This window comes from Rhipicephalus microplus, chromosome 6, assembly GCF_043290135.1.
Source record: "Rhipicephalus microplus isolate Deutch F79 chromosome 6, USDA_Rmic, whole genome shotgun sequence".
NCBI classification, from domain to species: Eukaryota; Metazoa; Arthropoda; class Arachnida; order Ixodida; family Ixodidae; genus Rhipicephalus; species Rhipicephalus microplus.
This window is the reverse complement of record NC_134705.1, coordinates 7615846-7632627: the sequence shown is the minus strand read 5'-3', so window position 1 is coordinate 7632627 and position 16782 is coordinate 7615846. Positions and strand designations below refer to the sequence as shown.

The 16782-nt window shown below is 44.0% G+C and overlaps 1 protein-coding gene across 15 annotated transcripts in view; it reads left to right on the top strand.

Annotated features, from left to right (window-relative positions):
- LOC119167754 (prolyl hydroxylase EGLN3) overlaps positions 1-16782 on the top strand; it is a 321255-nt gene that overhangs the window by 163913 nt on the left and 140560 nt on the right. For all 15 annotated transcript variants that reach the window (XR_012883846.1, XR_012883847.1, XR_005109295.2 and 12 more), the window contains 3 exons: positions 3378-3523; positions 10625-10846; positions 14057-14176. Coding sequence is in view for 9 of the 15 variants with exons in the window: in XM_075865257.1 (XP_075721372.1) it covers positions 3378-3523; positions 10625-10846; positions 14057-14176 (488 nt within the window). In the remaining 6 variants the exon portion in view is untranslated. The remainder of the gene's footprint in view (positions 1-3377; positions 3524-10624; positions 10847-14056; positions 14177-16782) is intronic.

The window sequence follows — 16782 nt, the reverse complement described above, 5'->3', positions numbered from 1 at the left end:
TCATTAGACTTACGCGTGACGACACCCCATTTCAGTGGACTGACGAACAAGCGACTGCCTTTGCGGAACTGCAACATCGATTGTCTTCCCCTCCTGTACTCGGTCATTTCGATAAGGACGCTGACACAGAGGTGCGCACTGACGCAAGCAACATTGGTCTCGGAGCTATCCTGCTGCAAACACAAGATGGGATTGAACGTGTGATTGCCTACGCGAGCCGCACTCTATCACGTGCCGAAACTAACTATTCAACGTCAGAGAAGGAATGTCTCGCGGTAATATGGGCGATTACAAAGTTCAGGCCTTATCTATATGGGCGCCCATTCAAAGTTGTGAGTGATCACCACGCTTTAAGTTGGTTGGCTAACCTCCGAGACCCCTCTGGGCGATTAGCACGATGGAGTCTGCGACTTCAGGAGTTCGATATCACCATTGTATACAAGTCGGGTAGAAAGCATGAAGACGCCGACACGCTATCACGAGCACCTCTGGAGTCCGACCGTACAGCTGTAGAAGACGACAGCACCTTCCTGGGGACTCTCAGTGGGGCGGACCTCCTCAGTAAGCAACGAGCGGACCCCGAGTTAAGACCCATCATCGATCATTTAGAAGGCAGCACCGCCCCTGTTCCTCGTCCCCTTTCCCATACGTTGCCGTCATTTTGCTTACGACACGACATATTATACAAGAAAAACACTAGTGTTGGCAGCAGATCTTATCTTCTAGTCGTCCCTCAAGACCTTCGTGATGACATCCTATTAGCCTGCCACAATGAGCCGACATCCGGCCACCTGGGATACTCACGGACACTCGACCGGGTTCGAAAGCTATATTTCTGGCCAAAACTCGCAGCTTGTGTCAAACGCTACGTGAAAGGATGCTGGGAATGTCAGCGTCGCAAGTCACCACCTGTGAAGCCTGCAGGCCTCTTACAACCCATCGATCCACCGCGTACGCCGTTTGACCAAGTTGGGATGGACCTTCTTGGACCGTTTCCTTTGTCTCACTCCAGAAACAAGTGGATCATCGTCGCAACTGATTACTTGACGCGTTACGCTGAAACGAAGCTATTGCCATGCGGTACAGCATCTGAAGTCGCCCAGTTTTTCATGCACAACATTGTGCTTCGTCACGGTGCCCCGTCATTCATCATCACTGACCGAGGGACAGCGTTTACGGCAAAACTGTTGGACGACATCTTCAAGCTCAGTTAAACGAACCGCCGCAAGACAACCGCATACCACCCCCAGAGTAACGGCTTAACAGAAAGGCTGAACAAAACGCTGGCCGACATGATTTCTATGTACGTGGATGTGCAGCATAAAACGTGGGACGAAATCCTGCCATACGTAACGTTTGCGTACGACACCGCAACCCCGGAAACGACAAGGTTCGCTTACGGTAGAGACGTGCAAACCATGCTAGATGCTATGATTCCTTGTGACATCGACCAGCACGAGCTACTAACTCCCGATGTTGACGATTACATTCAGCGTGCAGAGGAAGCACATCAATTAGCTCGCGTGCACATAAGATCGCAGCAATGTGAAGACGCCCGAAGGTACAATATCCACCACCGACAAGTCTCCTACCAACCTGGCGACCAAGTGTGGGTTTGGACTCCTGTTAGACGGCGAGGTCTGAGCGAAAAACTCCTGAGCAAGTACTTCGGACCCTACAAAGTATTACGGCGGTTGAACGAGGTCAACTACGAAGTTATTCCAGACGGAGGCTCGGCAACGACACAGCGCAACTCACCACGAACAGAGATTGTGCATGTCGTCCGCCTAAAACTTTATATTACGCGGTGATACTCGCCTTATTATGCCCGGGCAGCAAACATTTTCGTTTTTTTTTACATTGCCCGTTGGGTCTCGAACAAACTGTGAACTCTGTTAATGGCTTTTTCTCTTATGACCAACCTCAGACAATTTTTTTTTGCACCTGCATATGCCCTGTGCACTATAGCTACCGTTTCTCTTTTTTTTTCCCCTTATCGACCCTGCTGTCCCCTTGTGTATGAGCATCAGGTCGATGCTCTAATGGGAGGGGGAATAATGCCACTTAGAGTTGTGAGCCGGCAAGCCCTAGCGAGCCGAAAAGGGCAAGGATAACGAAGAAGAAGTGTGGTTAGCGCCTCGTTTTGAAGATACACGCTCGTGTCTTTCTGCGCCGCTGTTCCTGTCCCTTCTCTGCGGCTCTTGGTACGTGACAGTATGTTATGTCTAGTTTATTAATCTGATTGGTAAATGATACACAGCAACATTTACGGACGTTAGGCTCATTTTCCATTTTTGGCACCACGTTGATATTCGGTACAGATCATGCTGCAAAGTTTCAGCATCCTTGTGCAATTTAGTCACTCTAAACACTACACAATCATCTGTGAATAACTTAATGGGAGAGGTAATACCATCAACTATGCTATTAATATAAATCAGGAAAAGCAAAGGTCCTAATACGCTTTCTTGTGGTACACCGGTAGTAACTGTTACTGCAGATGATTTTGAGCTGATAAGCACTACGTTCTGCTATCAATCGTTTAGATAGTTCTTTACCCAATTGATAACTTTAAGGTTTATGTTTGCAGTGAGCATTGCAAATTCTAACAGATTGTGTGGGACGGTATCGAAAGCTTTCCGGAAGTCGAGGAACACTGCATCTACTTGAGCGCCACTGTCTATAGATTGTGCGAAGTAATGCTGAAATTCGATTAGTTAAGTTACGCATGAGCGTCTATTTTTGAAACCATGCTGAGATGGAGTGAGGAAGTTGATTGACTCTAGGTATTTAACTGTTTCACTATATATGATGTGCTCAAATAACTTACAGCAAATTGCTGTTAGCGAGATGGGCCTGTAATTTTCGACAAGCTTTTTATCACCTGATTTATGAACCGGGATATGTGTACTTTTACGCTCAATCTGCCTTGGTTCTTGTACCGTAAAGTGTGTACCATATGCTGGACCACTGGCTTCATGTAAATGAAGGTTAGACTGTTGAAAAGTTTGAAGTTTCACAAAACAAATTTTAGATGCCAATCACACCTCTTCGGTATTTATAACTCTAAGCCTAAAAAATGTCAGTGTAGCTCACATGCCGAACGAACTTGGGCCACTGCCTGTAGCATAGGTCCTTGCATATGTTTTCCAGATGCACATAATGCAGTGAAAAATCCACAGCACATAGTAACGGAGCCACACAAACACGAGAGCCAGGAGACTTCTGAGAAAGTCCATGTATGCTTCGTCTGTTTTTTTTTTTGGGGGGGGGGTGGGGGTCGGTAAATTTTCTTGCCATCGTCTAGAATTTTTGTGCTGTTTTGAGATAGTTTAGGCTTTTAGAATTTAATTTTATACTTTATTACTTTTTTGCAGGTGCTAAGCCTGCAGCCCTGAAACCATTGTCAACCAAGCGATTTCAGAAGATATGTGCGGATGTAGTGCACGACCTCAAAGAATATGGTATCTGTGTCATCGACAAGTTTCTGGGCAGGGAACGTGGCTCCCTGGTGTTTGACGAAGTAAGCGCATTAATGTATCGCCATCTTCGTGTACTGTTTGGCATCAGTATAGGCTTGAGGCTGATTCTTTTGGTGTTGCACCTGATCACTGACTTTTTCCGGTTCAGAGAGCTCACAAAACTATGAAAATCTAAGTGCTAAAGAAAGAACTACTTTACGCGGCAGCAGAAAGCACAAGACCGGGTTAATTGGCGGATCATGGGAGAGGCCTTTGTCCTGCAGTGGGCGTAGTCTGGCTACTGCTGCTTATGATAATATGGCTGCAACAAGTGTTTATATGTATTTCTGTCTTTGGTATTTTGTCATTTAGAATGTACTGTTTGTTAAGGCATAGTAAATTTAGAAATAAAGCAAGCCAACAGTACATTTATTCTACCCTATATGGTAAACTTAAGTGAGACTTGGAAGTGCTGTAGAAGTTTATTAAGCAAAATAGAAAAAAAATTATAATTTCCTCCTAATCTGTTAATCTGTTGGAAAGATCATCAATGAATAACTGCATCAACACTCAAAAAGGGGCTCAGTTTCGCAGCCGAGTTTATTTGGTGGAAAGTATTGTCTTTACAGCTCTGTTCACAACTTATGTCATCTTTTAGGTGATATTTCTTTGTCAAATCACAGAACCAGCATGTGCCTACATAACATTTTGTTTAATTTACAGTAGACTGAGTAAAAGAAACCTGAAGGGACTGAGAAAATGTGTTCTATTAAACAGGAGTTCCGTTTACTGGGAGATGAACATGGCTGCAGAATACAAGCACGAAACCAAACATTGCAGAGGCGATAGTTCCATTTAAGCAGTAGTTCCGTTTAACAGATTTTCGTTTACTGAGAGTCTACTGTACTTCTCATCATTTGATCACCTCGTGATCAATTCGTACCTTTTCAGCTTTTTTATAGGAAGTGCACCACTTGGTGAACATGTATGTGTGGCCACTGTACAGAGCTATCATTGTGCCTAATAGACTTATTTATATAGTTGAGCGTCTCTCTTGTTAGTCTCTTAATAGTCTTTTGTTAGTCTCTTGCGTCTTTCTTGTTAGTGCCCCTTTTAGTGCAGCCGACAGTTTTTTCATTCTTCATCCTAGAAACGTCACGCCGAACAGTTGGTTCACAGGAAAGCTGGTTCACATGTATACTGAGCGCATACGCAGTAAAACATCTGATTAATCAAGTGCTGCACTTCACTGCATTTTTTCTAAGGCATGTCGACGACATTTAAGCCACATTCTAAGAAGTTCCAATCCCTCATTGCATTGCATTGCATTGCTTTGCTCGGTTGCTTAGCCCATGTGAGTGTTTCATGTGGGATCTGCTGGTTTCATGTGGGATCTGCTGGTTTCATGTGGGGTCTGCCTGTTATAAATAATAGAGGCCAATAGTCCAGGTCACCAAAATGAGGTCAATACGAAGTGACACTGCAATCAGGTCGCCATGTTCGTGTTCCCATCCTTGCACCATATTTACTCATATCTATGCCAACCCCGATTCTAATGTTAAACTGTTCTGTGCAAAAAAATTTTAGACAATAAACACAAGAGACCAGGACCAGTCTGAGGTGGAATTCTCTTGTGTTCCTTGTCAAAATTTGTTTGCGCTGAGTAGTTTAATAATGGAATACAAAGTAGCCCATTCCCACACTCCCGATTCTTAGCCGATCTCCAAAAGTCCGAAGCTTGGGAAAAAAAAAATTACTTTGAAATGTAGGCTGGACAAAACAGCGAAGACAGTGCTCAAGAGAAAAAAACATTTATTGAACACAAAGATCAAACGAATCAGTTGGTTCAAGATGCAGATAACTTGAGAAACATATAGCCGCTAGTCCTGCTGCGTGTGTTTTTTTGTCGTCGCATTGGTTTTAGTTATTTGCATTATGAAGATACCGTGCTTGCCGATGCCACACTAATTCCGAGTCGTCGCTGTTTCTCTCGTCGCTGACTCTGAACAAAGTGCAATTTTCAGTGTCATGGGGTGCATTAGATGTGCCTCATTCCTTAAAAGAGCGCAAAACAAAGTTTTTGGGATGTCGTATCACGCTGCGCCCGCTCCAGCAACGCACATTTTTTTCATCCACTTCAAAGTCCCGTTCGACTTGAATGTTGAGCGACAACTCCATGGCTAGGACAACTTTCCTTTTATAAGCAGCACTATGATGACACCGCCTGTTTGACGCCAGGCGTCAAGCAGCGCGGGTGAAGCAAAATGTGCGGAAAATTTGCGGTGGCGCTTCAGTCACCTTCACCTGATGCTCCTGCACATCCGGGTTCTTGGGCCAGTGAAGCAGCGGCCATCAGCGCCCGTGGCCGTGACCCGTAGTTATTGCGAGGACTGCGGAAGTGCCGTGCTGTCGTCTGCCCGGCGTGGCATTGTCTGGGCGTTCTTTTCGCTGTTTGTTTGCTAGCTACTTTCAACCTTGTTAGCGCGAAAAAAAAAAAAAAATTAGAACGCAGTGAAACTAGCCCTGCCGCTGTTAACCTTGAGCAGCGTGTTCAGTGAAATTAGTGTAGTGCCTCCCAAAATTCGAATTATTTGGGAGGCATGGTATGACGCCGTGCATGGCTTCGTACGAACGCTGCTGTAACGCAGCCGGATACACTTGAGACGCGAATGATGATATGTGCAAGTGCTGGCAATGGTGAAGCTGCCGCGGACGGCTTTCACGAGTGGCCGTAACAATGGCAGCATCAGTGATAACCATGGTAACCTTCAGGTGAAGGCAACGGAGGCGCATCTGAATTTTTTATAAAAAAATGCCTCAGCTTGGAGCTATGTGTGGACCCACTTCTCCATTCTAGTACAATCTAACTTAAGCAAGGTGTTGGCTCGGCTATGAATGGCTACAATACCATCTAGGTGGCGGTAGTTGTGCACCACTTTTCTCAATGAAAAATAGCGTGTTTTTCGAAATCCTAGAATCTAAGCGGACTCTAGAGTTTGGTACAAAGAAATTAGAAAAAAAAGCAATTGGCCTAGATTCAAATAAATACTATATGTTTGTACACGACGGCACACGGGCTCTATAATGACCTTTAAAACGCTGACACTACTGGGACGAGAGCCTACATCCAGTGGACCAATTCTGGGCTGTCTAGCGGGCCAGGACTATCGCCGAAGATCTCACTCGATGTACCACGAATGACAACCCCTGGAGGCCTACCTCGGGGCAGTAATTTCTTGCTGGATTAAGGAAGTTTATTACCTACTTACCTGCAACCTATAGTCGGTGACATGCTAAAAATAAAAAGTAAAGTGTACCACTTTTCACTTGTATTATGTGCGTCCAACTGCGGCCGCTCTTTGCTATGATGTAAGAGTTGCGATGAACCCATGACCAATTCAACATGGTGCTGTTTGAGACAAGAGGTGATGTGCCGCTGCACTGAGACTAGCAGGCGTCAATTCGGTTTTCCTGTGGCGTTTTCGTCATCAAGAAAAGCTATTTCCTAGTGTTATCCGCTCCCATCAAGGATCATCCTCGCCGGTCATCATTCGATGCAGACATTTCTGATTTTGCAACGTTTGAAGTGCACAGAACTGGCAGAGCTTTATTGCGTTCTGTCATTTCTGCTCTGTTTCTAGTTGCATCAGAGAAATGCTGCGCTTGCCGATGCCGCGCTCATTCCTAGTTGTCGCTGCTTCTCTCGTCGGTGACTTCTCTGTCGCTGTCTTCAAACAGTGGGCAATGCTTAGTGCCAACAGGAACATTGGATATGCCGGCACTTCTTAAAAGAACGCACAAGGTCTGGAGTTGTCGTTCCATGCTGCAGCCCCTCCAGCGACGCTACACTCCAAAGTCTCGCCCGACTTAAGTGTTGGACACATACTCCACGGTCATGGCAACTTTCCTTTTATAAGCGGCACTATGATGACATCGCCTGTTTGACGCCATTGAGCTACACCACACACAGACCACTCGAAGCACAACTCAAAATGACAAATGGGCTGCTGCATTACTCGCCACAAAGATCAAAATGAGGGCCTCATGCTTGTACTTAAGCAAGATGTTGGCTCAACTACTAATGGCTATAATGCAGTGTAGTTGCAGCTAGTTGTGCACCGCTTTTTCCCAATGAAAACTGGCGCACTTTTCGAAATCCTCGAATCTAAGCCGACCCTGGAGTTTAATGCAATGAAATTAAAAAAAAACTGTTGACATAGATTCGAGTAAATATATTTTTTCTTAGGTACTTGGGATAAGCAAAAACCAGTTTTATGCACTAAGGGACAGAAAAACAAAATAACTACCAATATGGATAGGATAGTTAAAATAGCGGAGGAGTTTTACAGAGATCTGTATAATGGCAGGGACAACCAGGTTTGTAATATAAGAACTAGCAGTAACCCAGATGGCATCCCACTGGTAATGATAGAAGAAGTCAGAAAAGCCATGGAGGGAATGCAAAGAGACAAAGCTTCTGGTGAGGATCAGATAGCATCAAATCTGCTGAAAGACGAAAGACAGATAGTGTTAAAAAACTAGCCAACCTGTTTACGAAGTGTCTTCTGATGGGAAGAGTACCAGAATCTTAGTAGAATGCTAACATCTTAATACATAAGAAAGGAGGTTAGCTTGCCCTCCTTGTATACAAGCTATTTACAAAGATAATCGCTAACAGAATTAAGACAACATTAGAATTCAGTCAACCAAAGGAACACGCAAGATTTCGGACAGGCTATTCAGCAATTGACTACATTCATTACATCAATCAGGTAATAGAGAAATGTTCAAAATACAGACAACCACTATAAATAGCCTTCATAGATTACAAGAAGGCATTTGATTCAGTTTAAATATCAGCAGTCATGCAGGCACTGTGGAATGAAGGCGTCGACAATGCATATATAAACATCCTGCAAGAAATCTACCGGGCATCAACTGTTATCATAGTGCTTCATAAAGAAAGCAACAGAATACCAATCAAGAAGGGTGTAAGGCAAGGGTATACCATCTCCCCGATGCTATTTACCGCGTGCTTACAGGAGGTTTTCAGAGGCCTAGAATGGGAAGAGTTAGGAGTAAAAGTTCGTGGAAAGTACCTTAGTAACCTATGCTTCACCAATGACATTGTATTGCTGAGTAACTCAGGAGACGAATTGCAACTCACGGTTACAGAGTTAAACAAGGAGAACAGAAAAGTAGGTCTTAAAATTAATCTGCAGAAAATGGAAGTAATGTACAATAATCTCGGAAAAAAACAGCGCTTCGAGATATGTAATGGTGCACTTGAAGTTGTAAAAAACTACGTCTACTTAGGACAGGTAATAACCGCGAAGCCGAACCACGAGATTGAAGTACCTAGAAGTATAAGAATAGGGTAGAGCACATTTGGCAAGCACTTTCAAATTATGACTAGTAGATGGCCACTATTCCTGAAGAGGAAAGTATATAACAGCTGCATTTGGCCGGTACTCATCTACGGAGTAGAAACCGGATGATTTACAAATATGGTTCAGCTGAGGACGACACAGCAAGCGATGGAAAGGAAAATGATAGGTATAACCTTAAGATACAATAAGAGAGCAGAGTGGATTAGGGAACAAACGGGGGTTAAGGATATCATAGTTGAAATAAAGAAGAGGAAATGGACATGGGTCAGGCATGTAGCGCGTAGACGGGATAACCGCTGGTCATTAAGGGTAACTGACTGGATTCCCTGAGAAGGCAAGCGGATTAGGGGGAGACGGGAAGTTAGGTGGGCATTTGAGATTAAGAAGTTTGTGGGTATAAATTGGCAGGAGCAAGCACAGGACAGAGTTGACTGGTGGAACATGGGAGAGGCCTTTGTCTTGCAGTCGACGTGGTCAGGCTGATGGTGATGATAATGATGATTTATTTTTAGATTGAACACAGATCGCTATGCTTTTTCTTGCTTTAGTGGACTTCTCATTGCTTCCTGATGAATTACTGATAGTGATAAAAATGATGACATGACTCATGTTTGGAAGGGCATCAAGCAAATTGCCACCAGAGGCTGTTTGCTTGGAAGTTTGCGTGACCACTTTGGTTGTGTCATGACATTAGCAAACGGTGCCTCAGTGAAGTGTTGATCACAGTGACTTGTTTCAGGTATGTGTTACATTGCTTCTGCTATTTTTTTAAACACGATAGTCTTTCTTGGGGACCTTCGACGTAAAAATTTTCGTCTGTCTGTCTGTCTGCACATTTGTCTGTTTGTCCTCTTTTAACATCGGGTACTTGAAACGGCCGACCCCATCCGCAGCGCCCACCAATGTTGCTCGAGTTTTAACATTTATACTTGTGCAGTTGTCAATTAAAAAGCGACTATTGTGCATGTCTGGGCACCGTAACAACACGTATATAATCTGCACTTGCGTCTTTTACTAGAAGAGGCATGCATAAGTAATTTTAAGGACCGTAGCGCTTATGACGCTGCGCTGACCATGAAACCCTTGCACAAAAAGGCGAGGGTTTCCAACACTTTGCTAAGACGAGACGGTAGTGGCACCTACCTGTTGCCTTGTGTTCTACACCTTATCACCTCTGAGACGGGCACGCACACCCATCTCAGAGTCATGCGCTTCGTTTTCCAAAGAAACTGCCAGATGACGCTCATGTCTCATGTGGAACGTGACTTGATGCGCTCGTTCGCCTCCGCTGCACGCTCGAGGCACTCGAACGCAGTGTCTCCAGAATACCATTCACTGATTTTCTTGCGCAGAACATTAAATAAATGTTTTGTTCACTCTCTACACACACAAGACTATCGTCTTTCGACGACATTTGTAGATTAACATGCAGATATGGGGCCAATTTTTTTTCTTTCTTCTTGTCTTCTTGCCACTGTGGGCAAATGCGCGAATGTGCCCTCGCCTTCTCTCTAAACAAAAATAAGCTTTTGCATAGGCAGTGCCACAATTTCAGTCAGCGTCATTAATGTGGGGCTGCCTTGCATATGGAAGGTGCTTTACCAAATAGTTTTCCACTGTATCTATCTCGTTCATTTTCGATGCCGTGCATGCGTGCATGATTTCACTGCACGAAATAAATCGAGTACATGTATGAGTGTCGCTGGATGAACTGTTGCAGAGCAATAGCTCCCCTGCGAAAAGCGTCTCTCTTTCCTGCTCTGGTGTTTGCAGGTGTATAGTCTCTATGGGAGTGGTGAGTTCCAGCATGGGCAGCTGGTCAGTGAGCGGGATGACACGGGCCGCATCATCAGGGGTGACCGCACCCTCTGGCTGGATGGCACCGAGGTGGGCTTTCCTGCTGTTGGTTTTCTTGTGCGAACTCTGGATGCCATTATCAGCCAATGCAACAAAAGCCAAGAACTGCGACACTACTGCATCAGCCAGCGCACCAAGGTCGGCCCTTCTCACTCCTATAGCAAATAATTGTTGCTTAGTAAAAGGCTTTGTGCTTGCACTTCCCTCCTATACTTTGTCGACTGTAACAACCCTACTGGTGTAATGAGCAGATGCTTTTCAAAAGCTGGAAGGGATTCAGTGTGATGACAGTCTTTCTGGTCCCTGAAGAGCAGAATGAATGGTTGCAAAGCCTCCCTGGCAGTCTCGATATATGCCTGGTAAATTTTTGTGCATATTTTGAATGTATTTAATATTTTATTATGTATGTAAGAAAAATATAGGATAGCATGTAAAACTAAGCAAACATCTCGAACAAATAAAATGTGTATAATACATTCAAATCTCATCATTTCGAGCACGCTTAATTCGAAGTTCCGTTTAATTCTAACTCGCAATGAGGTCCCGTCAAAGCTATGTGTGTTCCAATGGGCGAAAATGCCCAGTAATTCGAATGCCCAAGCACTTCCGATGCTTCATTCGAACATACGCACTTCGAAAATTCTCTCAGCACCCCGCCCAACCGCTCGGCAGCATCTGCGACACCTCAACGCTGTCCACGAAGGAAATGAAAGGAAAGGCTGTGGTGGAATATTTTCTCTCTCTCAAATGCCGATCTGCGACGCCCCTGTGTCACGCTTCTCCCTTTTTCGTTCCTGCCACGTAAAGACCCTCCTCCTTCCTACGTCGCGCGCGAAGAGAGAGAGGAAAAAAAAGAAAGCTGTCACTGGGTTGAATGAATGTGTGGTTGGAGGAAAGGAAGAAGGCACTATCTTCTGCAGCCCTTGCCCCTTGCGGGAGCATGGCTCTGCGCCTTGAGGAAGGGGTCTTTCGCGCTGGTGCCACGCTTCCCTCTTTCCCATCCCTGTACGTAACCCTTTTCCTTTCAGCGACCCGTGCGAAGAGAGCAAAAAAAAAAAAAAAAGCTGCCATGGAGTCTTGGCTTTCCCTCAAATACTGATCTGCTTCTCGTCATATGCTGGCCATGCTGCAGCTGCGCAGCGGGGGCTCCACTATGCAGCAGTCGTTGTTGTTGTCGTCTTTAGAAAGTGTCGGTGCTGGACATTTTCGCGTGCAACTTCTCTTGCCAAATGCTGAAGCCAAAATAGAAATGCTGTGCAAGCTGCGTGCGAAATTAATTGACTCGCTGCAAGGCAAACGTGTGCATACGCATATCATCGATTACTGCAATTAATAACAGATGTCCTGTGATTTGGGCATAAATGTATGTTTCCCTAAACTTCCCATAAACGTATGTTTCCCTTGTGTGTTAGCTTAGTGCACATGCACCACTGCATGGAGAGCCCTCCGTATATTTAGCTTTCATTAATTCGAACGTCCTTTAGTTCGAACGAATTTTCGGCCCCTTCGAGTTTGAATTATCGAGATTCAACTGTATGTGAAAAATATGGCTTTGACGGCACCTGTATTATTTGTCAGGAGGCTGAGACCTCGCAGGAAAATTTCGTATTTTTATTCTGCAAAATAAACATTGTTCACTGTTCAAATCTCCACAGACGACTAATTATCGTTCTCGCTTCCTAAAAGTGTTCCATGAAAATAAGGCGACATTACAGGATAACAAGGAAACCTCGGTGGTACAAGCAACGTGGGGTCACGAAAAATATTTGTATCAATCAAAACTTGTATCGCAAAAAAAAACATGGAAAGCAACCTTGCCAAATCAGCATGGTGCTAGTATGTATGCCTAAACAGTAAAACTGGTGTGTGATTAAGGTTTTTCACTTCCAGGACTGCAGCAACATCTCTATGAATGAATGACTTGTGAGAAAAGTTGTCACATTTTTGAAATGGCCGTAGAACGTCTGTTCTTTTTGCATTGCATATATCTCCCTCTACAGAATATTGCTGCTTGCTGATTCACTTTTTTAATTTTCACAGCTTAAAGGAATCTTGCTTAGAAAGGCACGTGATTGCTTAGATACATTGAAAACTTCATATTGTATGAGAAAACTAGGCTTGTGCAAATAGTGAATTTTGGGTTCGAAGCGAATAGTGATTTGGTTCAAATAATTTCTAATTTAATTTGAATAGTATATATTTACATATGAGAAAGACATTTCATATTCGTTAAACCTTAAGGGGGCAGACTGGTCTTAGACATTTTTTGTTTATTTCTTCAGTGATCTTGATAAAACTGCAAAGGGTTATGCAGTTTTTTCTGCTGATTTCAAATATTTAATTAGTTTTCCTGTAACTCACTTTGTTGCTGAGATAACTTAAGTTCACCCCCTATTGTTTAAGGCCACCATAGAAAAAAAAGTGCTTAATTAAAAGTGATATTTAGGATATACCAACATAGACTAATGACTATAGAGTGAAAGTATGGAAGAGGTTTTTGTTTTTAGGCCTTTATTGGTTATTTTGCAGCAAAATGAACTATACATTTTCAAAAGCAGTTGGAATTGTGTTACAATTCTGATTAGTAATTAATTAAAAAGGCATGTGCTCTAAATTCTGCTTTCATACTTGCATTCTACACACACACAGGTTTCCACTGCAAGGATAAGTATTGTTGTACCTGCCCTAGCTGCAGAGATATTGAGGCCTCAAAACTGAATAGTCACAAATTTACTTTTTTGAGAAAAATGGAAAAAACTGAAAACACACAGTTTCTTCAAAAAGCAACAATGATGGTGCGCATGTTTTGCAATCCTCATAAAGGTGCTCATAAATTGGTAGTAGAGCTTTAGACAAAAGTGCTGGCAAATTATAAAGAAGCCTCAAAGTCGGTTCCCCATTTTTTTGCAGGTTCTGCTTGTTAACAGCACCAAGAATCTGGACAGTTAAAATGACATTACAAAAAAATTACTACTTCCTGGTGTGTGAAAATTTGCAGAGAGATAGAAAAATACTTGCAGAAACCAAATATGTCAATTTTAAAAAATGAACTTTTTTGTCACTTTTTGGTCCCAAAGAGCAGTGTGGATTTTCTCTGAAAAAGTGCAATTCATGGTATGGCACCCCTTTAGTGCAGTGAAGCCACCTTTAGAGTGGTATTCTATGCATTTCGAATATTTCAAAATTTTGAATAATTGATAGTCAAATTGAAGGAAATTTAAGTACGGTAATATATATTTGAAATATTCAAGTGCTGGAAATATTCACACAAGCCTAGAAGTGACTGATAATGATTGCAGCAGCGCTGACATGAGGAGGCTTTTGTTGTTTTTTGTGTGACGTTCACAGGCCATGATAGCTTGCTACCCGGGCAATGGGACGCATTATGTGAAGCATGTGGACAATCCAAACCAAGATGGCCGTTGCATCACCAGCATCTACTACTTAAACAAAAATTGGGACGTCCAGGTATGTGGTAGTTTTAAAGTGGACTTGTGTGTAAGCACTTAAGAATACTGTTTATGCTATTGGTTTTAGTTTTCGATACTACCAGTTTTATGTTACACAGTTATAACTCAGTATACAGTCAAACCTCAATATATAGAACACAGATATATCGAATTAGTGCCTATATCGAACGGTTCCTATATCACGCAGGAAATCGCATGCATTATTGATTTTTTATTTCGAACAAGGTTTGACATATAATGGATTTGTCGAACTCAGCCACCCCAAACCGCCCGCGCTCCATTGACAGGCGGCGAGCTTTCCCGCAACTCTCTAAAGTAGCGGTAGAGCAGCGGGCGTTTACGAATGCTGCACACATCGATGGTGCCGAGAGCGCCACTTTAACGTAGTGGCGTACGCGCCGCAGCCTTGTGGTAGAGGTTCTTGAATGAAGAAAGTGAAGAGAAAAGCGCGGAGCTGTTATTTTCTTTTAATACGAAGGCACCGACACGGCTTCGCGGGGGAAGGGAAGTGGGAGGTAAAGATTGAGGAGGAAAGTATAGGAGGGAAAGGACGCAGACGACTGTCTCGGACGCGGCCCGCGCTGCCGCCGGGAAAGGGAAAGCAGTCAGGCGAGTCGGCAGGGGCGCGCCATGTACGCGCTTTACACCCGGACCGACGCCGCAGCCTTGCAGCTTGCAGTCGTTGCAGTCTCTATGGTGTCAACGGCACACTGCGCACTTGTTGCAAGCTCCTCCCCCGTAGCATCGGCAGTCATCGGTCATTGTGCTCGCAGTGTTCGTGCGTTCGGAGTTAGGCCTGTCGCGCACTGTTCGGAGTTGGGCCTGTCGCGCGCTGTGGTGCGCGACAGGCCTAACTCCGAACGGCAAAGCTCACGGCCGAGCTCACTGATGTGGAGATTGTCGCCGAAGCTACTGCTGAGCAGCCAAATGAAGACTCTGCCGAGGTGGATCCCGCAAGCGCTGATGGTGCCCCGCTCCAGACATCAACTGAGGTCATAGCTGCCTTGGCCTTTGTGCGCCTATCACTTATCACTTTGTGGCCTATCACTTATGGATCGCCTGGACTATATTGAGGACGCAGTCGTCAAACACGCCATGGCCAACAAAAAGCAGGCTACTCTTTTTCAATATTTTAAACCAACACAATGAATACTATGTTTGAATCTTCAAGTGAGTATTTACTGCACCACGCTTGAACGGTTCGTTCAAGCGTGGTCGTTTTCAGCAAGCTGTTGACGCATTTTTTTCGTGATTTTTTTATATCGAATTCTGGATATATTGAACTATTTCTCGATCGCCGTGCCGTTCGATATATCGAGGTTCGACTGTAATAAAGATGGCAAAATCTAAAATTTTCTCTCTTATATGAAAACGTCATTGAATTAAAAATCAGTCTTTTGTGTAAGATTTTTGTAGAAATTCATGATGAAATTGGCAGAATCCTATAATGAGCACAACACACAGTATTGGGGAGCCACAGTATATAAATAACTGTTTCAAGTGTTTCTTTTTAGCTGGACAATTGTCAAACTTGGTGAAGCCCTGTTAGTCACGAAGCTATTATTATCATCATCATTCACTTCGTCCTTGCTCTCAGAATGTGCTTGCTTATTTGTCGGGCATGGAAGCCATTAATCCTGGTGGGCGAAAAAACGAGTGCAAAGATAAACATATGGAAAAAGAGAGGCAGTGCAGCCGACTTCCTTTTTTTTTTTTGTGCCAGCTTAAGCGAATAGTAAGCTTTAGGTCCGAAGCAAATAATTTCAAATAGAATTCGAATATCATATATTGGAAAGAAAAATGAGCATATTTGTCATGACCCCAATAAGCTGTAAAATATTTTTCTAAAATTTAAACATGACATGTGCAAATGTCATTCTTTTTGCTTCAAATGAAGTGTAAGCAGCTCTGAATCTGACTACAGTTAAACCTGCTTATAACGAACCTGCATATAACGAATTTCTCGATGTAACTAAGTTTTTTTATTTCCCGTCATTACTCCATAGAAGCACATGTATTTGCGACCTCTATGTAACAAAGTAACAGCGGAAGGCTTGCTTGATATAATGAATTTTCGCCATAGATTTTGTCATTTTCGCACAAGCATGCATCATCCGCGGTTGACCCGCCCGGCGCACACAGTGCGCTCATGGTCCCAGTGACTGTCAGGTGAGGTCGCAAGGTGGGCCTGCGCCCCACAAGCAGGCACTTTCGCCGTTCTTGCCGCCGCGAGTGAATGCGCGGATGTGCCCTCCTCCTCTCTCCAAACAAAAATACGCATTTGCATTGGCAGTGCCACAATTGTAGTTAGCGTCACGCATGTGGGGCGGCCCTGCATATGAAGGGCGCTTTACCCAATAGTTTTTCATATCCATCTCGTTTGTCTTCGCGACCATGCCGTGAGACCATGCCGTGTGGGCATGGTCTCACTGCACGCGTATGATGTGGCCCTCGCCGACGTTCAGCTTTGTTTTTTCCCTGTTTTTTTTTTAATGCAAACAATCGTGTTGTCACCACCTAGGGGATGTCAGATTGGGTGCTGATGGAAACTCTGACACCATGGTGACAATTACGGATAGTCGGAGGTCAACTCGTCACGCGCTT